The sequence below is a fragment of the Budorcas taxicolor genome, chromosome 21 (genome assembly GCF_023091745.1).
Source record: "Budorcas taxicolor isolate Tak-1 chromosome 21, Takin1.1, whole genome shotgun sequence".
NCBI lineage: Eukaryota > Metazoa > Chordata > Mammalia > Artiodactyla > Bovidae > Budorcas > Budorcas taxicolor.
The window spans coordinates 71,950,776-71,969,991 of NC_068930.1; the positions used below are offsets into that span (position 1 = coordinate 71,950,776).

The window sequence follows — 19,216 nt, forward strand, 5'->3', positions numbered from 1 at the left end:
TATCAATGTATTATACCAAGGCAGTTCAGCAAAATAGAGCATTAAATTGTACTTGAGACACAGTCATTACGTTTATTCTCGTAACTACCTCATTCCAGGCTGATCAGTCCACTTGGAGCAAGAATGGCCTGAAAGCAATGCTGAGGGAAGGTAAAGAAAGCAAACGTTGCCAGCCATTTTTTTTTTTGCATGAACATGTACGATACAGTTTAATGCAGGCCCAAGGCCAAACACTTTGAGGGGGTAGGTAGGTTTTACTTCTAGTACAGATTCTCTTCACGTAAGATCATAAAACACAATGCGGTGAGCCCAGCGCAAACAGATTACACGCAGCAGCCCACGGCCACACGCCGCGTCCCAGCAAGGGAGGAGGAGAGCTAAACCCAGTGTAGCGAGGGCTCATTAAGGGAAGAGGGTCACCAGGCACAAGGAGACAGAGCAGACTGAAGTCAGGAAACGTCACTCCTCAGCAGTCACTCAAGGCTGATCTGATTATCTCAGGGACCAAAATAATCCACGTGAGAAATCCGAGATGACTGGACGGCTCAGTATCCTGGACTCACCCCGACGCTCAAAGCTGAGCCGCCTGAGCCGTCTCTGCGAGTCACAGGAAACTGCTGGAGATGAACGGGAGGGGAAGATGGGCTTTTAGGTAACAGTGGACAGGCAAAGGAAGTGCTGCCAGTGAACTTTCAAATCTAAAGTCACCGTGAGCAGGAGGCCTGGTGCAGGATATGGGTGCGTCTGAAGTGAGGTTACCGCCTTGATCGCCCACTGATATAACTCAAACTGTGCTTGAATTTAACAAGATTTCATTTGGTTGGAATGAGCTACCAATAAGGGGCATTGAGAGCCCACTGGATGTGCAGACGGGAGGTTCATCACCCAAAGACCTCCGACTGCCCTTTGACCCCACTATCCTATGAATCTAGGATATTTCTAGTAGGAAGGACACGTCAAGGCTTTTCATTATTGGGCAGTACTGAGACAAACTGGAAATTCCTTAGGGCCACACATTTAATCTTTTAGGTATTTAGGGCTATTCCTTTATCCACCTTATTTTTTAGCTGTTTACAAAGTTAACAAATTAATATCTGAAAGAAAACAATGAATTACTTCAGAGTTCAGAAGATGTACTCTGATAGGATTGTTTCGTGAGGATGACTACAAAGCAGTTTGTTGTTATGCTGCTGGGGCACCATGTTATCAAGGCACTTCAGAACTTTGGGAAATTCTCTTGTTCACATCAACAGGCTCCTCAAAATATACAGAAATATGTATACCCTTTAGTGGAAGAAGACCTTACTGGCCCTTTCAGGCACTAGAGAAACATCCATGTGCCAGGTACTCGAGCTAAGGAGCACAGCAGGGGCCAGCTCAACAAGCTGGCAGACCTGGTCCTGCTGACGGCCTCTGCTCTCACCTGCATCAGGAATGTGGAGCAAGGCGGTCCATTTCGAGGAAGCCCATTATGCAATGTGTAGACTTTTTTGCTTATTTTAGCATAACCTGATAATTGGTAACTGATTCCCATTTTTCACTATCTTACTATGGGTGTGGGTGTTTTATCTTTTTTTAAAAAAAGTTCATTAGCTTCATTTAAATGTTCTTATCCTTATTGATTGCTAAGGGAAATTATAAGTTTAGATCTTATAAACAAAAACAACTCGAAAGTATCAGCTGGTGCTTCATCCCTTCTTCGCTGCAGTCTCAAAGGTGTTTTTGCTACTAATTTTCATAATTTTCTTATATTGCTCACAAAAATAAGACTCCCTCCCAAAGGCAGGGTATAGGGGAACATACAGACACTGTATTTTAAACAAAAGCATGTTTATCAAAGAACCAACCATCTAGAAAAAACATATTCCCACCCTATTAAATTGGGTGGGACCACTGGGTTTTATGAATGAAAAAAAATCCTGCTTTATTTAGCATAATAACAAAACATATCATTGTACTGTGTTTGTGCTTGGACCTTACTTCTATTTAACCAAAAATTTCCTCCTTCCTCATAATTGTCTTAGTATTTATCACATATTTCTAGATTCTGAAATAGCTGTATTTTAATGCTTGAACAACCATTAAAAATGTTTTAAAAGCTAAAAAAAAAAAAAAGGTTTAAAAGCTGCCCCATTTCATTTTCTGATTTTTTAAAAAACCCCAAAAACCACACAACATAAGGACAGCGATCCAAATGCACAAGTTGATACGCTGTAATATTTGTTTTGCAACATCAAAAACAGCAGATACTGAATATAATTTGCTTAAATCATTAAATACTGAGATTGATATATGCATGTATAAATCACATTTAGGCTCAGCGAACTGAAAGCTCTCTACAGATACACAGATGCATGCATAAAGTGCAAAACCAGAATCAGGAGCCACAGGCTCTCACTGGCTGTTCAGTACTCCCACTCGTCCGACTTCAGGTCCAGATAGCTGAGGATGTTCTGCGCCAGCTTCACGGCCTGTTTCCGGGCGGCCTTACACTTCTCCTCACCCTGCGGGTCCACCGCATCCAGGGTGAGTAGCTGCTTGGTGAGCAGCTCTTCCAGGCGGATGTAGTTCTTGTCGGTTCGATTGCCGTCGAAGGAGAGCACTTCGCCCTGGATCTCCGACAGGTTTCCCAGTACGTCCCAGACCGCCTTGTGTGAGGGGTGCTCCTCACAAGCCAACAGCTTTCTTTTTTCCAGGGCTTCCTTCAAGTCAATGTAAGTGATGAGGGTCTGCACTTCAATCACTGCTCTTCTCCGGGCTTCCCGGATGCAGGGGTTTTTTTCAAGACTCACCTCATCCAACTGTCCGATCAGACCCTGTAGTTCTGTTTTGGCGCTCAGGTACAATTCAGGAGGATTCTGTGCTTGGAGAAGTTCAGTTTTGATTTCTCTCATTCTCTTGAGGACCTTTTCTATTTTCAGAATGGAATGGTTCTGTCCCAGGTCAAATGCGTATGTGGTGTCTGCTTCCTCTTCTAAGTCCAAGTATCTCAGTAACTGGTTGATATCTTCCACAACCTCCTTCCGATAGTTTCTGATCTCTGTGTGGCCGCACACATCGAGAGCATCCAGGTCAGCCATCAGCCCCGAGAGCACACAAGATAAGTGCCTGCACGTCTCCTTGTTGTTCACGCCCATCAGGAGGGCAATCAGTGTGCCTCTAGTCTTGTTTACTTCACACATCACAGAGTTGATCTTGGCCACAGAGGGGTGCGCGTCCTCAGAGAGCGGCAGGGAAGGCTGCTTCTTCATGCAGTTCTCGATAATCTCCTGCACGGCACATATTTTGGTTAAGGTGTGATACCGTGCTTTCCGCAGGGAGACCTTGCCTCCGGTCTTGACATGTGTCAGCCTCAAAATGACATCCTGGATGCCTTCCTCAAACTCATCAGTTACACAGTTGCCTCCACTATAAAACGGCACAACCTTCTCTTTCACCAGGGCCTGTGCTTCTTCAAAAATGTTCTGTATTTCGAGCCGGTGTGGGTGGTTCGCATTCTGCTCCAACTCTTTGAGAAGATGCTCTGTCTCTTGTGCCGCCCTCTTCCTGGCTTGCTGAATATCTCCTTTTCCTTCAGTATCTACAGAGTCTATTTCGAAAAGCTGTTTGGTGAGAATCCTCTCCAGTTTCTTGTAATTCTTGTCATCTGACAGACCACTGAAACCAAGTACTTGCTGTTCTATGCTTTTTACCTCCTTTTGAATTTCTTGAAGCCTACTAATAGAAGGGTGTTGGTTTCCCATCTCCATACTTTTGTTGTGTTCAGTTTCACAAGCACTAAAAGATGACAAAAATAACTTGTTACACCACAAAGCCTGAAGAATGGTACTTGTGTATTATTACCTCATTCGAAAAAGATATGCTTACGAAAGGGCCTGTTGTCACTGCAATCCAAAGACCACACTTCAGTACAGAAAGCAGAGTCTATCAACCCCTCTCCCGCAAGCAACCTCCATATGGCAGTGATTGAGACTGCGTTATTGCAGTGTGGAAGATAAGCTGGAGTGCTGGGCCTGGGAACCTCAATTTTCCTCAGTTGTAAAAGAGAACAGCGTGTGCCTACATAAGTATGGCATGAGGTTGAGCTGTCAGCTTGGAAAAAGCACAAGCACCTTAGGTCTTCACAGTGGAAGCTGCTTCTTGGCAAGAGAAGGGCACCTTTGTGGAAAGTAAACCAGTAGCTCTTATAACCTTCCGGGCCTTTTGGGGGCATCTAAGCACTCCCACCCGGCCTGCTGCTGCTGCTGCTGCTGCTAAGTCGCTTCAGTCGTGTCCGACTCTGCGACCCCAGAGAGGGCAGCCCACCAGGCTCCCCTATCCCTGGGATTCTCCAGGCAAGAACACTGGAGTGGGTCGCCATTTCCTTCTCCACCCACCCGGCCTAGCTTCCCGTAAAAGGAACTGAGCCACTGACACAAACAATGGGGTTCGCGGGCACTCGCGGAAGTCCCCGTTTCTACATGCCTCTCCACCCGTTAAACACTTCCAGAAAGACGCCCTGTTTCTCGCCCCACCCTTTGTGTACCTCATAAACCTTCCCTGCAGAGGCTTGAATTCCACAGGGAAAGCGCCTGGCATCACGATAAAGGCACTAGCTTGGGCTTTGGAGGCCTGGTACCCCCTAGGCCCTGTTATGCTCCCCCCTCCAAAACACACCGCAAGACAATGAGACAACGATGACTAACTCATTCATCAGCCTCCCATTAAGGCTCGAGTGGCTTAATGCATTGCCCCCCCCCCCCCCCCCCCCGCCCACGTTCTTGGGTTTCTATCAAACGCTCACGGGCGGGGGATGGATGCTCAATCGAAACGAATCCCCTGCCGGTGTCCGAGCCAAGAACGCGCCTCCGGAGAGGCCAGGAGCGGCGGGCTGCCTCGGTTCTTTCCTCCCTCCTCGCCCTGCCCTCCCGGCACTTTACCCAGACGCGGTCTAGGCGGGCTCGGGCTCGGCGTCCCGCGGGTGAAGTGGCCAGGTGGTAGGTCAGCCCTTTACGGGGTGCGGCACCGGAGCCGGGCCCCAAGCTGCATCCCTCAGCCCTCCCGGCTAGGTCTGGACGCGGCAGCCGGTGAAGGGGCCGGCGGTGGCGGCGGCAGCTACTGGCCGCGGCGGCCGCTCCGGGCGTCTCGCCCGGACCCCACGACGCACCCGCCCGCCTGACCTCACAATGGCCTGCGGGGGCGGGGGCGGGCGCGCTCGGCCGGGCCGGGCGAGCCGACGCGGAGGCAGGGGACTCGGGCCCGGCCGGCTCCGGACGCGGGAGACGGGGATCGTCCGGGACCGCCCGCGCTCACCTGCGCCGCCCGCGCCATGGCGCGCCTCGCCGCCGACGGCCCGCGACTCCGCAGCTCCCGCCGTCGCCCCGGGCCCGGCCGAACACCCGCCCCCCCCCCCCGCCTCGGGAAGGACGTCCTGCGGCGTCCGCGCCGCACTCCTCCCCTGGCCGAGCCCGCCGCTGGCCGCCCGGCGCAGAAGCCGCCGAGAATGGCAGCTCCCGCGGAGCCGCTGCCCTGACGCGCCGTCAGCCCGACCCCTCAGCCTGTCAGGCGCCGGGCGAGCGCACGGTCGGCCGCGCCGTGCCCTCCGCGGACTTTGCGACGGTGCCGTAAGGTAGCGCCTCGCGACGCCGCGACTCTGCCGTGCGGCGCGCGAGTCGGCGGAGGGCAGCTATGGCGGCCCGGCGGCCGGCGGGGAGGCTCGTCGTCAGCGCTCTCTGCCGCGCCTTCTCGGGCCGCGGCTGTCAGCCCGCCCCCGAGCGCGGCGCCGAGCGCAGGGATGCGGCGCCGAGCCGGGTGAGTGAGGTTCCTGGAGAGGCCGGGCCGCGCCCCCCCCGGCGACACCCGTGGTGGCGTCCCCCGCGCCGGCGGAGCTCCCCAGGAGCCGGGTCCCTGAGCCGGCGCGGGCCGGGCCCCCGGCGCTCCTCCGCGCGGACGCAGGCGGCGGGGAGAGTGGGGCAGTCCCGAGCCTCCGAGGCTCCCGCGTCGCCGCCACCCCAGGGCTCTTGACAAGGAGGGGCAGAGTCCGCTGGCAAGTTGATTTGTGCCGAACTTCTTGTCGAGGATAATTAGTCTTTATGGTTAAAGAGCTCTTGATATGCACAGAATGTGTGTGCGCGCCAGCGCGTTTGGCCGCATGTAGATTATTAGTGCTTTTCTTCAAGTGGTGGCAAACTTTACTATCGTATTTCGTAGGCTCATTCAACACGTTGAACAGTTCTAGTTTGGAAACGGTGTGTGCATACATCCCTGTTCCTGACCAGAGGTCCCCAAAGATGAATATCTGCAGCGGCAAGGAGTGGCAAGCAGTTTTTAGAAGTTGCCCCGCTCTGGGGAAGGATGTTTTAGTTTGAGGGAGCCCTAGACCTTCATTCCAGCTGTCATATGAAAATATGGGCTAACGGCATGGAATGGGCTGCAGATAGAAAGTTTAAACCAAGTTAAATCTAAATACTAACACTTCATTTGCCAACAGGCTAAGGAGGGAGGCTGGAGAGCATCCTTTAAACCGTCCTTAAAGAAGGACTAAAAAGAGCCTGTTAATTCCAAAGCGTGCCTGCCTGTTAGCAGGGCAGCTGGTCACTGGGATCCCAAGCCTCTGGTTCAGTTCCCTGATTGAGTGGCCACCGCCCCTGACTTTTATTCTTAGAACATAAAATGCACCCAGCATCCCACTCTTTGGACAGAAAGATACTCAACAGGTATCTGAAAATGCTCCGGAAGGGCAGACAGCTGCCCGCAGGGCGGGGACTTAGCCCAGCTTAATTTTGTGAACAAGCACTGGAAAAAAGAAGAGCGCCCAAACAGGTTTCTCCATTGACCCCCAACCTTTTGTTAAAGTAAGTCTTACCGTGGGTCTGCTCCTTGAGACGAGCTCTGGGTTGGCTTTTGCGGTCCGGGTGACAAGCCGGTGCACACCTGTGAGACTGCCTCCACCTGTGAAGGCGATGATGCTGAAAGGGAAGCAGCTGACCCGTGAGTCACACCTTCCCAGTTCTAGCCTTATGACTTGTGTTTTTCTTGGGCTGTGTTCCCCATTATGCAAGGTATTGGCTGGGACACTAAAGAACAGTTCTTTCCTCAGGGAAATGTGTAATTCCTGTGTGTTTGGCCTCATCTTTCTGTGCTTCCTGAGCACACAGCTAGTTCTCTAGGTAATTCAGTTCCTGCAGGCCAGAGAGACTGTTGATTTTAAATATGAGGTCTTCTTAGAAGTCACAGGCTGTAAATCTTTTTTTTTTAATCTAAAGAGATATATTTTAATCCTGTATTTCTACTTCATTCTATGTATTTTTTTAATTCTTTGTTCTTCACTTGAGTTAAGGAGGTCTGCTTTTAGGATCTACAAGATTTATTTACCTCTCATCTCTGGCTATCAGTTTGTTTGTTAATTAATTGATTAATTTATTTGACTGCATCAGGTCCTAGTGGCTTAGTTGCTCCACGGCATGTGGGATTTTAGTTCCCTGACCAGGGATTGAACCTGTGTTCCCTACATTGCAAGGTGGATTCTTAGTCACTGGACCACCAGGGAAGTCCCTGGATTTTTTTGTTTTGTTTTTAAATTTTGTTTATTTATTGGCTGTGCTGGGTCTTGTTACAGTGCAGGCTTTTCTCTAGTTGCAGCAAGTGGGGGATACTCTCTAGGTGGCAGGGCTTCTCATTGCTGAGGCTTCTCTTGTTGCGGAGCGTGGCTTCCAGAGCACAGGCTCAGTGGTTGTGGCCCACGGGCTTAGTTGTTCCACGGCACGTGGGGTCTTCCCACAGCAGGGATGGAACCCATGTTGCCTGCATTGGCAGGATTCTTTGGCACTGAGCCACCAGGAAAGCCCCAGACTACCAGCTTTTTTAAAATTATCATTATTATTATTTTTTGGCTGCACAGCACATCTTGTGAGATATCTGTTACCTGGACAGGGATTAAACCTGGGCCCTCAGTAGTGAAAATGTAGAGTCTTAACCATTGGACTGCCAGGGAATTCTCTGACTACCAGTTTTTCGTAGAAAAACAGTATAGAACTTAGCGTTAAGCACCACTTTTCCTTCGAAATCCAACTTAAACTCAGCTGTCAGGTCACATGTTCTCTAGCTGTGTCATACCTGCTTATTCTTTATCTTTGTTGTTTATATCATTGTTTTACACCTTTGCCTGCATGTTTGGAATCATCTGGAAGAGTAAAAAGTACTGGGACCCTCCCCCGGAGAGTCTCATGTGGTTGGTCTGGGCATCAGGATATTTACTTATATTCTCCATTTGTCTAGTTGTTTTTCCCCCGGTTTTGTTAAGATAAATCATCAGGATTCTTTTTAAATTTTAATTTATTTTTTAATTGGAGGAAAATTGCTTTACAGTGTTTGTTAGTTTCTGCCATACAACAACGTGAACCAGCCGTGGAAGTGAAGTCGCTCAGTCATGTCCGACTCTTTGCGACCCCATGGACTGTAGCCTACCAGGCTCCTCCATCCGTGGGAACCAGCCATAATTATTCATATATTCCCTCCCTCCCTCCCCTCTCTGTGTCCCACCCCTCTAGATTACCATAGAGCGCCAGGCTGGGCTCCCTTAAAACATCAGGATTCTTGGGTTCAAGTCTAATGAGTTCACAAGTTAGAGAACCACGGCTACATGTTATATGTATTAATATTTGCTTATAGTCTGAATTTCATTGACATTTATACTTATAGTTAACATTTCTCAAGCATTTGCGTGCACTGTTCTGAAAGCTTTGCATATTTTAATTGAACGTCACAATTGTGTTCAGTAGGTGCTTTGATCATCCCTATTTACAGATGAGATTGGATAATTCAGTTCAGTTTAGTCGTTCAGTTGTGTCTGACTCTTTGCGACCCCATGGACTGCAGCACTCCAGGCCTCCCTGTCCATCACCAACTCCCGGAGTTTACTCAAACTCATGCCCATAAAGTCGGTGATGCCGTCCAACCGTCTCATCCTCTGTCTTCCCCTTCTCCTGCCTTCAATCTTTCCCAGCATCAGGGTCTTTTCAAATGAGTCAGTTCTTCACATCAGGTGGCCAAAGTATTGGAGTTTCAGCTTCAGCATGAAATTCATGTTCCAATGAACATTTAGGACTGATTTCTTTTAGGATGGACTGGTTGGATCTCCTTGCAATCCAAGAGACTCATAAGAGTCTTCTCCAACACCACGGTTCAAAAGCATCAATTCTTTGGTGCTCAGCTTTCTTTATAGTCCAATTCTCACATTCATACATGACTACTGGAAAAACCATGGCTTTGACTAGATGGACCTCTGTTGGCAAAGTAATGTCTCTGCTTTTTAATATGCTGTCTAGGTTGGTCACAGCTTTTCTTCCAAGGAGCAACCATCTTTTAATTTCATGGGTGCAGTCACTATCTGCAGTGATTTTGGAGCCCAAAAATAAAGTCTGTCACTGTTTCCACTGTTTCCCTATCTATTTGCCATGAAGTGATGGGACCAGATGCCATGATGTTAGTTTTCTGAATGTTGAGTTTTAAGCCAACCTTTTCACTCTCCTCTTTCGCTTTCATCAAGAGGATCTTTAGTTCTTCACTTTCTGCCGTAAGGGTGGTGTCATCTGCATATCTGAGGTTATTGATATTTCTCCCAGCAATCTTGATTCCAGCTTGAGCTTCACCCAGCCCAGCCTTTCTCATGATGTACTCGGCATATAAGTTAAATATTGAGTATTTATTTTTCAGTAATTACTTACTTTTACAGTAAGATTGAATAATTTTTTCAAGATCATAATGCTTACACATAGGAATATGTATGTTTTAGTTCCTTTATTTAAAGGAAGATTAATTAAAATATTTCTTTTAGTAGTTTTTAGAAGAACAAGAGCAAAGAAACAGGCCCCCAGCAGAGAGAGGTAATGTGTCCCAACGACAGAGAATGGGAACTTCTGATGTCACATTTTGTGTCCCGTTTTCATCAAGGAGACTGATCTCCAGGACTTCCCTGGTTGTCCAGTGGTTAAGAATCTGCCTGCCAGTTCAGAGGACGTGGGTTCCATCCCTGGTTCAGGAGGACCCCAGATGGCGTGGGGCAACAAAGGCCGTGCCCCACAACTGCTGAGCCCATGACCAGAGCCCGTGCTCCGAGACTGGAGAGTGGCCTCCTCTTGCTGCGGCCGGAGAAAGCCCGTGTGTGGCAGTGAAGACCCAGGGCAGCCAAAACCGAAGCAGGAGTGCCAGGCTTCCCAAGGTTAGATCTGGAGCGAACTCCATGGGAAGGTGAAACTCGGGACGCATGGGGAGCTGGTGAGAAAGCAGGCCGTCGGCTGTTAAGGTTAACGTGGCATCTCTAGTACTTAGAAGACTTTCAGTAAATAGTTGGAAAACAAGGCTGAGGTGGGAGGACTTTGAAGACCACATAGTTTCACTCTCTCACCATGAAGGTGAGGAGACTGGGACCTGGAGAGCCAAAGGGACTTGCCTGGCATCCCAGAGTCAGGACTGAAGCCAGGGCTGGCCCACGCTTACTTCAGGGTCTAACGCTCCCAGATGCTTTTTCCTCACCTGTGGAGATGGTCACGTGAGTTCCCTTGTTCTGTTAATGCAGAAAATTATGTTGGTTTGTTGGGTGTCCCTTTTTTTTGTTTCTAATGGGAAATTTAAAATGTGCGAAGGTAGAAGAATATGGGTCTTCGCTGGTGGCTCAGCAGTAAAGAATCTGCCTGCGGTGCAGGAGACCCGGTTTGGATCCCCGGGTGGAGAGGATCCCCTGGTGGAGGGCGTGGCAACCCACTCTAGTATTCTGGCCTGGAGAAGCCCACGGACAGAGGAGTCTGGCAGATGGCAGTCCATAGGGTCGCACAGAGTCGGACATGACTGAAGCGATTCAGCAGCAGCAGCAGCAGAATATGAAGAACTGCTCTGTGTCCAGTACCTTGCTTCTGCAGCTACCCCGTCATGGCTGTTTATTTCATCCTTACCCCATCCAGTCCCCACTTCCAGATAATTTTGTGGCAAATAGCAGACATCATATTTCCTTTGTAAGTACTTCAGTATGAATCGTTAAAAGATACAGATATATTTATATGAAACTAAATACCATTGTCACACCTGAAATATTACAGTAATTCCTTAATCCCAGCAAATTTTGAATGTTCAAATTTCTTTGTCTTAGAAATATCAGAAATGTTTCCTTTTACAGTTCGCTTGTGTCAGGATCCACATTAGGTCTACACACTACGATTGAGTAATATCCTTTTAGCTGTCTTTTAATCTGTAGGGTTTGCCTCTGTGCCTTTCCGATAACATTTTTTTAAAAAATTATTTATTTGGCTGCTCCACGTCTTAGCTGCAGCATGCGAACTCTTAGTCGAGGCATGTGGGATGTAGTTCCCTGACCAGGGATTGAACCCCGGGTCCCCTGCGTTGGGAGCTCGGAGTCTTAGCCACTGGACCACCAAGGAGCCCTCCTTTTCCTTTTCTCAAGCAGTTTATCCGGGGGGCTCAGGGGAGTGTGTCCTTTGGATTTTGCCGACTGCCTTCCCAAGGTGTAATGTAACTGTGTGTCTCTTGTAAAGAGACGGCTGTGTTCTAGAGCCCTGACTTCGTGGAGGTTTGACTTTTTTATTTTCAGAAGGGTACTTCATCGATGACTGATTTTCTGATGTTAGACCAACCTTGTGCCCCCAGCGTAAACCCAGCTTGGTTGCGATGCACTGGCCCTTCTGTGCTGAATTTGGAGTGCTGATTTGTCTAGCATCCGTCTACAGTGGGAGGCTCCAACCCTCCCAAAGGTTTTCAGTCCCCACCCCAGAGGAGTTAGGACTCTAGGCCAGGAAACACACGGAAGCACACTGAATCTTGCCAATGTTTGTTCCTTTCACTATTGCCCGTCGATGTCCCCATGGCTGGCTGTGAAATGCTAACTCCGAGAAGCTTTGTGTTGTGTGCAGGCACTTCTGGGAAGGAGGGCGCCCTGCTCCAAGTCCTGGCTTCTAGAAGGCGAGGCCCGGGGTAGGAGTGTGCCGGCCAAGCTCAGGAGCCTGCTGTGATGCAGAGGGGTGGAGAGCCAGGCTGTGCCCGCAGAGCTGGACCAGAAGACGCCGGCGTGGGGCTGCCGGGCTTGGCAGTTTACAACTGGAGAAAAAGCTGGAAGGTTCGCCTCCACCCCACCCCCAGTCACAAGAGCGCAGTGTGCCCAGGCAGAGCAGGCAGGTCTGACGGCTCTCGAGCGCCTTCCCACGCACAGCCCAGCACAGCCCAGCCTCAGGAAGCTGGGCCTCGTGTGCTTTTGCTGTGAGAACTGTAAATTATGGTAATTATTCAAACCTCAAAGGGATTCTTTTCCTCCCCGAAGCTGCTCCGTCTCCTCCCTTTTAAATAGCAGTTCTTGGGGGAACAAAGACAGAATGGATGTTTATAGGGGAGAGCAGAGGAACTGCTTCCACCATAATTGAAGATACGATCTCTCAAATTATAATGGAAAACTGAGAATGATTGAAGGAGTCAGTTCACAGAGTTCACATATAAACTGTAAAGCAGTTTATCAGCAATAACTCAGAGATGCCTAGGGACGGTCGCCGACACGCCTGCACCTCTTTGACCTGCTTCTTCACGTGTGGGCAGCTTGGGGTGGTTTCTTGAACATTTCTTCATAGGAGAAGAAGACATTTCTTCAGTGTCCTGTCGGGACAAGTGGGGTACGGTTCTGCAAGGTAACCGTGAACCGTTAGGGTGGAACCTCTGTCCCGCACCGCCCCCCACCTGCCTGCTGCCTGCCGGGCTGGCTCCTCCCAGGCCTGCTCTGCAGCCTCCCCGGCCTGCTTGAAGGGGAAGGGAGCCCCCAGCCTGCGGGGGGAGTTCACCGTGCAGGGCCCAGGCCTGTCTCTGCCTCCGCTCACTGGGCCCCTTTGTGTGAATCGCCCTTAGTTTCTGAGAACACCTGAGTATCACAGATGCAAAAGCTGTGCGGGAAAAGTCCAGAAATACTTGCATAAAAGTAGTTTGTTTTTTTTTAAAGGGCTTTTTTAAAAGGAAAATGTGGTAACCATATATTGTTCTTAGAATAACGGATAAACCATTAAAGATCTGCGTTGCAGTCCTGCCTTTGCTAAAAAGGATTCTTAAGGCAGTCTGGTGTCGAGTCGGCATGTTTCGCCCCTGCTGGTGAGGAACCTAGTCTCGGTCTGAGGAGCAGATGCGGTTGCCTTTCTGCCTGTCGGGGGCCCTGCTCCTTCCACACACGAACAATGAGTTCAGCCCTTCATGGGGACTGGCTGGGCCTTCATATGAAACTCTCCACTCTGGCTGTGCCTCTTTATGGCTCAGCTTTGCTTCCCAGTGACACCAAGAGAGGAACCAAACGAAAATAAGAATGGTCACAGGTAAAGATGTCTTGAGTCTGCAAGAAGAAACGAATGCAGAGTGAAACAGCCGTGCCGAGCTAGTCTGGTGTGGAGTGCGCACCGGCCACGGGAGGTGACGGCTGTGCCTAGACGTGTCCTGGCTCCCTCTGCCCCTCGCCAGCAGTGTTCAGCCTGGCTTTCCCCTCTCCCGCAGCTCTGACCTGCCCACCAGCGCCTGGGCCTCCCCGGACCTCCGCCTCACCTAAGCTGTCCTCCAGAGCACGCAGCTGGTCCGCTCGCTTCTGCGTCTGCGCTGTGCAGCCTTGGAGAGTGCGCCAGAGAACCCGCAGTTCCGTAAGGAGCAGCCTGGTGGCTGCAGCTTCCAGCCGGCTCAGAGCTGCTCAGCGCGGGTCTAGTTACACCGGTTGGATGTCTCTCCACCGGGCCTTCATGCAAATCAGGCTTTTTGAAGACGAAGGGGTTTCTCTGCGTAATCGTAGAGCAAAGGAACAGAAAAGATTTTTAGCAGCTGGGAAGAGCATCCCTCCACGCGCACCTGTTCCTCCAGAGGGTGCAGTTCCTGCCCCCGTGGGCTTGCCATCCAGTGGGAGACAGCTGTGTTTCCTCACCTCCCAGGGGGCTCAGGACACACTGGGGATGCACCCCGGAACGGACCCCGAGGCCTGTGGAGGGTCGAGGTCTGAAGTCGGCCCTGTTGTCATGAAGTTCCGTTCAGGCCGAGGAGGGAGAGGTGGGCAGGCCTGGCTGCTAGACCTGGGTGAGGATTTTAGACTTTGTCCTGAGGGGGATGAGTGGTCACTGAAGGATTTGAAGGGAAGGGCTGGCACAGGTAGGGTGGGTGCTGCGGAGAGGTTGTTCTGGCTGCAGTCTGGAGAGTTGGTGGCCGTGGGGACCTGCAGTCTGGAGGCAGTTGGTGCTGCTCCCGCTGGCTGAGCTCGGAGCTGGAGCCATCTGCCTGCTGCCCTGGGCCTGGAGACGCCGCCGCGGGCGGAGGCTGGTGCAGCTGCAAGCTGTTTCCGTCCGCACTGGGCCTGGTGTGAGGACGCCAGAGTTAAGTGTTGCTTGAGCCTGGAGCTCCGTAAGCTTATTCTCTGAGCCACAAAGAAGGAGGTTTCTCCAAAGATAGCGTGAGATTCCCTTTTAACTTTCATCCGCTACAGGCTCTTACTGCTTCTGCAGCTGTGAGAAAAACTCATCTTAATAAAAATGTATCAATCATGAAATCAGTTAGCATGAAATGGGTAGAAGGTTTTAGTTCTAGCAGCTTCATTCTCCAAAAGTCAGAAGATGATTAAAAAAAAAAGTATTGGAGGCATTAGAACCTGCTAAGAGTTAATATTCATTGCTCAGAAATGAGGCTAATGGGACAGAATTATTATTTTTCAGTGTATTTTTATTTATTTATTTGGTCATGCTGTGGGGCATGTGGGATCCAGGTTCCCCATCAGTGATTGACCCCGGGCCCGCTGCACTGGCAGTGTGGCGTCTTAGCCACTGAACTGCCAGGAGCGTCTTAAGCTCCGTTACTTCTGGGTCAATTTTGGTGAATTTTAGGCTGTATTTCACTTGTCATCAAATCTTTAACTTGTTACTCAATAATAGCTTCTTTTTAGTGACTGAACATTTTCTATCAATCTTTTTTTCCCCACTCAAAAGCTATTTTTTTTTTTACTTAATCTGTCAAGGGTCCTTAAAATTTTGAAAGTTTTTTAAAAAGATACTTTCCTAGAAAACTTTGAAGGTCTGAGGGAATCCTATATACTTTTTAAGATTTCCTGCTCATTCACTTATTTTAGACTCAAAATAATTTTCTGAGAAGGAATGATGCTGAAGCTGAAGCTCCAGTACTTTGGCCACCTCATGCAAAGAGTTGACTCATTGGAAAAGACTCTGATGCTGGGAGGGGTTGGGGGCAGGAGGAGAAGGGGATGACGGAGGATGAGATGGCTGGATGGCATCACCGACTCGATGGACATGAGTCTGAGTGAACTCCGGGAGTTGGTGATGGACAGGGAGGCCTGGCGTGCTGCGATTCATGGGGTCGCAGAGTCGGACACGACTGAGCGACTGAACTGAAGCATTCAGATGCTGAACTGAACCTACCACAGGTTTTAATAAAATATCATGAATTCCAGTGCCGTCCTAATACTGCATTCTCAGATGAGAAGGAAAGCTTTCCGCATGAGCAGGTGACCTGGGTGTTTTATAACTGGACCTGCGGAACCCTGGGTAGTGATGGCAGAGCAGACGCAACCTCCTGCAACGCTCTCTGTGGTCTGAATTGTTCATGCTGAGAGCCTGCACCAAGCTTTGTAACCCACTTCCGACCAAACCTGATGCTATCCTGGTCGTGTTTTAAACTCTTCCTGTTTTTAGACTGCTTGGGAATTTAGACGATTTAGGAAGGTCATAGCTTCCGAGGCGAGTAGGATGCCGGCCGGTGGTGCTGTGTTTAGCTGTCTGCTTCAGTCAGTGCCAAGTTCTCACGATGCTTGCTGTGGGTTGGTGGTGATTAGTGGAGGCCATCCAAGCGAAAACTGTCAGTGTTTCCTAAACAGTGACTTGGTTTCCTTTCTCAGTCTCCACTTGGTCCTTTAGCTGTCAGGGGTTGAGTCTAGGGACCTAAGAGATGGTCAGGCCACTCCGTGGACAGAAGGCTGAGGCCCCCGCAGAGAGCTGAGCTCCCCTGGCCTCGCCTCTCTCCCGCGCTGCTCCTGCCAAGGCGGCCGTTGCAGAGCACACGCGGCCCTGGCGACCTGCGCTAGTCTGTGAAATCACTGGCTCTGCTTGGGCAACAGACTCATCAGTGTGCGGCCTTCTGGTGCCATTGAGAGCCGCCCACGCTGCCTGTGGCCTCCTCGCCAGTGGCCTCTGTCCCACCGATGCGCCGTGCTGTTTCCCCCTCAGCAGCAGAAAGGCATTTGGGCTGCTTCCAGATTTTGGCGGTTATACGTAAAGCCACTTTAAACAGTCATATCTAGGTTTTAGTGTGAGCATATGTACTCCTGCACCTTGCGTAAACAACCTGGGAAGGGGTTGCTGGCTTGTATGTTAAGAGTGTGTTTAATTTTATAATGGAGTGCAGGCTTTTTTCCCAAAGTGGTTGTATCATTTTGCATTGCCACAAGCGATATTTAAGAGCTTGATTGTTTTACATTCTTGACAGCTCTTGTTTTGGCAGGTTTTATTTTTTTATAGCCGTATTAATAGGAGTGGAGTGGCATCTCGTGGTTCTGACTTGCATTTCCCTTTTGACTCATGATGTTGAGTGTTTGTTTGTTTTTAAATGCTTGTTTGCCATCTTTATGTCTTCCTGGGAAGCTTTTATATATTTTTCCCATTTTTAAATTGGGTGTTATGTTTTCTTATTGTGGAGTTTTGAGACATCTTTGTATATTCTAGAAACAAGTCCTTTTATGGATTTGCATGTATATTCTCCCAGCCTGTGGCTTGTCTTTTGATTTTCCTAATAGTATCTTTAGGAGAAAAGACGATTTTAACTTTGGTGAAGTCCAGGTCATTTATTCCTTGTTTTGTGGATTGTGCTTCTGGTGTTGTATGTGAGAAATCTTTGCCTAATATAAGGGTGTAGGATTTTTACTGTGTTTTAGGAATTCTATGGATTGCATTTTTCATTTTAGGTCTTTGCTCCGTCTTGCGTTAATTTTTGTACATGGTATAAAGCACAGGTTGACACTGTTTTTCGTCTTGAGGATGTAAACTCTTCCAGCGCCGTTGTTGAGCATGCTTGGTGGTATTGCTGGTATAAAGCACAGGTTGACGCTGGTTTTGGTCTGAGGATGTAAACTCTTCCAGCGCCGTTGTTGAGCATGCTTGGTGGTATTGCTGTTCAGTCACTGAGTCATGTCTGACTCTCTGTGCCCCCATGGACTGCAGCATACCGGACTTCCCTGTCCATCACCATCTCCCAGAGTTTGCTCAAACTCATACCCATTGAGTCGGTGATGCCATCCAACCATCTTATCTTCTTTTGCCCCCTTCTCCTTCTGTCCTCAGTCTTTCCCAGCATCAGGGTCTTTTCCCAGTGAGTTGACTCTTCGCATTAGATGGCCAAAGTATTGTAGCTTCAGCATTAACCTAAAGGTTAATTTCCTTTAGGATTGACTGGTTTGATCTCCTGGCAGTCCAAGGGACTCTCAAGTCTTCTCCAGGACCGTAGTTGGAAAGCATCAATTCTTCTGCGTTCAGCCTTCTTTATGGTCCAACTCTCATGTCCATACATGACTACTGGAAAAACCATAGCTTTAATTATACGGACCTTGTTGGCAAAGTGATGTCTCTGCTTTTTAATATGTTGTCTAGGTTTGTCATAGCTTTTCTTCCAAGGAGCAAATATCTTTTAATTTCATGGCTATAGTCACTACGCCAAAGCCTTTGTGTGGATCACAACAAACTGTGGAAAATTCTTCAAGATATGGGAATACCAGACCACCCGACCTGCCCCCTAGAAATCTTTATGCAGCTCAAGAAGCAACAGTTAGAAATGTACACGGAACAACAGACTGGTTCCAAATCGGGAAAGGAGTGCATCAAGGCTGTATATTGTAATCCTGCTTATTTAACTTATGTAGAGTACATCATGCAAAATGCTGGGCTGAGTGAAGCACAAGCTGGAATCAAGATTGACAGGAGAAATATCAATAACCTCAGATATGTGGATGATGCCACCTTATGGCAGAAAGTGAAGAACTGAAGAGCCTCTTGATGAAAGTGAAAGAGGAGAGTGAAAAACTGGCTGAAAACTCAACATTCAGAAAACTAAGATTATGGCATCAGGTCCCATCACTTCATGGCAAATAGATGGGGAAACAGTGGAAACGGTGAGAGATTTTATATTCTTGGGCTCCAAAATCACTGCAGATGGTGACTGCAGCCATGAAATTAAAAGACGTTTACTCCTTGGGAGAAAAGCTGTGACCAACCTAGACAGCATATTAAAAAGAGACATTACTTTGCCAACAAAGGTTTGTCTAGTCAAAGCTATGGTTTTTCCAGTGGTCATGTATGGATATGAGAGTCGGAATGTAAAGAAAGCTGAACGCCGAAGAGCTGATGCTTTTGAACTGTGATGTTGGAGAAAACTCTTGATTGAGAGTCCCTTGGACTGCAAGGAGATCCAACCAGTCAATCCTAAAGGAAATGAGTCCTGAATATTCATTGGAAGAACTGATGCTGAAGCTGAAACTGCCAATACTTTGGCCACCTGATGCGAAGAACTGAGTCATTGGAAAAGACTGACGCTGGGAAAGATTGAAGGCGGGAGGAGAAGGGGACGACAGAGGATGAGATGGTTGGATGGCATCACCGACTCGACGGACATGGATTTGAGTGAACTCCGGGAGTTGGTGATGGACAGGGAAGCCTGGCGTGTTTTAGTCCATGGGGTCGCAAAGAGTCAGATGCAACTGAGCCACTGAACTGAACTGAATGAACTGTTTGTGTTAATGCTGTTTATTATAGTTCTTTTAATTTGGATATCTCTGGCACATAGTCTTAAAAAGAGGAAGCTAACAAGGGTCTTTAATAAATCCGGACTGTTCGTTTTATAATATGTTATATAATACTAGAGATCCATTTAGTTGTATGTTAACTCCACGCTTTTTGTTGAAGGTCTCAAGATTCTGCCCTCCAAGAAAATCTCACCATGATTGGATAGGACCTCCGGATAAATATTCAAACCTTCGACCGATTCACTTTTACATCCCTGAAAATGAGTCACCGTTGGAACAAAAGCTAAGAGAATTGAGACAGGAAACACAAGAATGGAACCAACGGTTCTGGGCAGACCAGAATTTGACTTTTCACAAGGTATGTTTAGGTTTCAGGCCAGAAAGTGCAATAATACAGTTGGCCACTTGGGGGCGCTGGATCTTTAGTAGCTG

At 48.8% G+C, this 19,216-nt stretch overlaps 2 protein-coding genes across 8 annotated transcripts in view; one reads left to right on the plus strand and one right to left on the minus strand.

Annotated features, from left to right (window-relative positions):
* BAG5 (BAG cochaperone 5) lies at window positions 1-6,919 on the minus strand. Of its 5 annotated transcripts, none has more exons than XM_052660037.1 (2): window positions 6,845-6,919; window positions 1-3,777 (listed from the first exon to the last, which is right to left on the minus strand). In XM_052660037.1, the coding sequence occupies exon 2, from the start codon at window positions 3,747-3,749 to the stop codon at window positions 2,406-2,408; it is 1,344 nt and encodes a 447-aa protein (XP_052515997.1). In that variant the 5' UTR covers window positions 3,750-3,777; window positions 6,845-6,919; the 3' UTR covers window positions 1-2,405. The 5 variants fall into 5 exon arrangements, with proteins under 5 accessions (XP_052515997.1, XP_052515996.1, XP_052515998.1 ...); XM_052660036.1 differs by lacking the exon at window positions 6,845-6,919 and adding an exon at window positions 5,293-5,366; XM_052660038.1 differs by lacking the exon at window positions 6,845-6,919 and adding an exon at window positions 4,920-5,056.
* The window catches only part of LOC128066916 (cytochrome c oxidase assembly factor 8), a 24,191-nt gene continuing 10,631 nt past the window's right edge, over window positions 5,657-19,216 (plus strand). For all 3 annotated transcript variants that reach the window (XM_052660040.1, XM_052660041.1, XM_052660042.1), the window contains exons 1-2: window positions 5,657-5,790; window positions 18,945-19,142. In XM_052660040.1, the coding sequence (XP_052516000.1) occupies window positions 5,668-5,790; window positions 18,945-19,142 (321 nt within the window). In that variant the 5' untranslated portion in view covers window positions 5,657-5,667. The remainder of the gene's footprint in view (window positions 5,791-18,944; window positions 19,143-19,216) is intronic.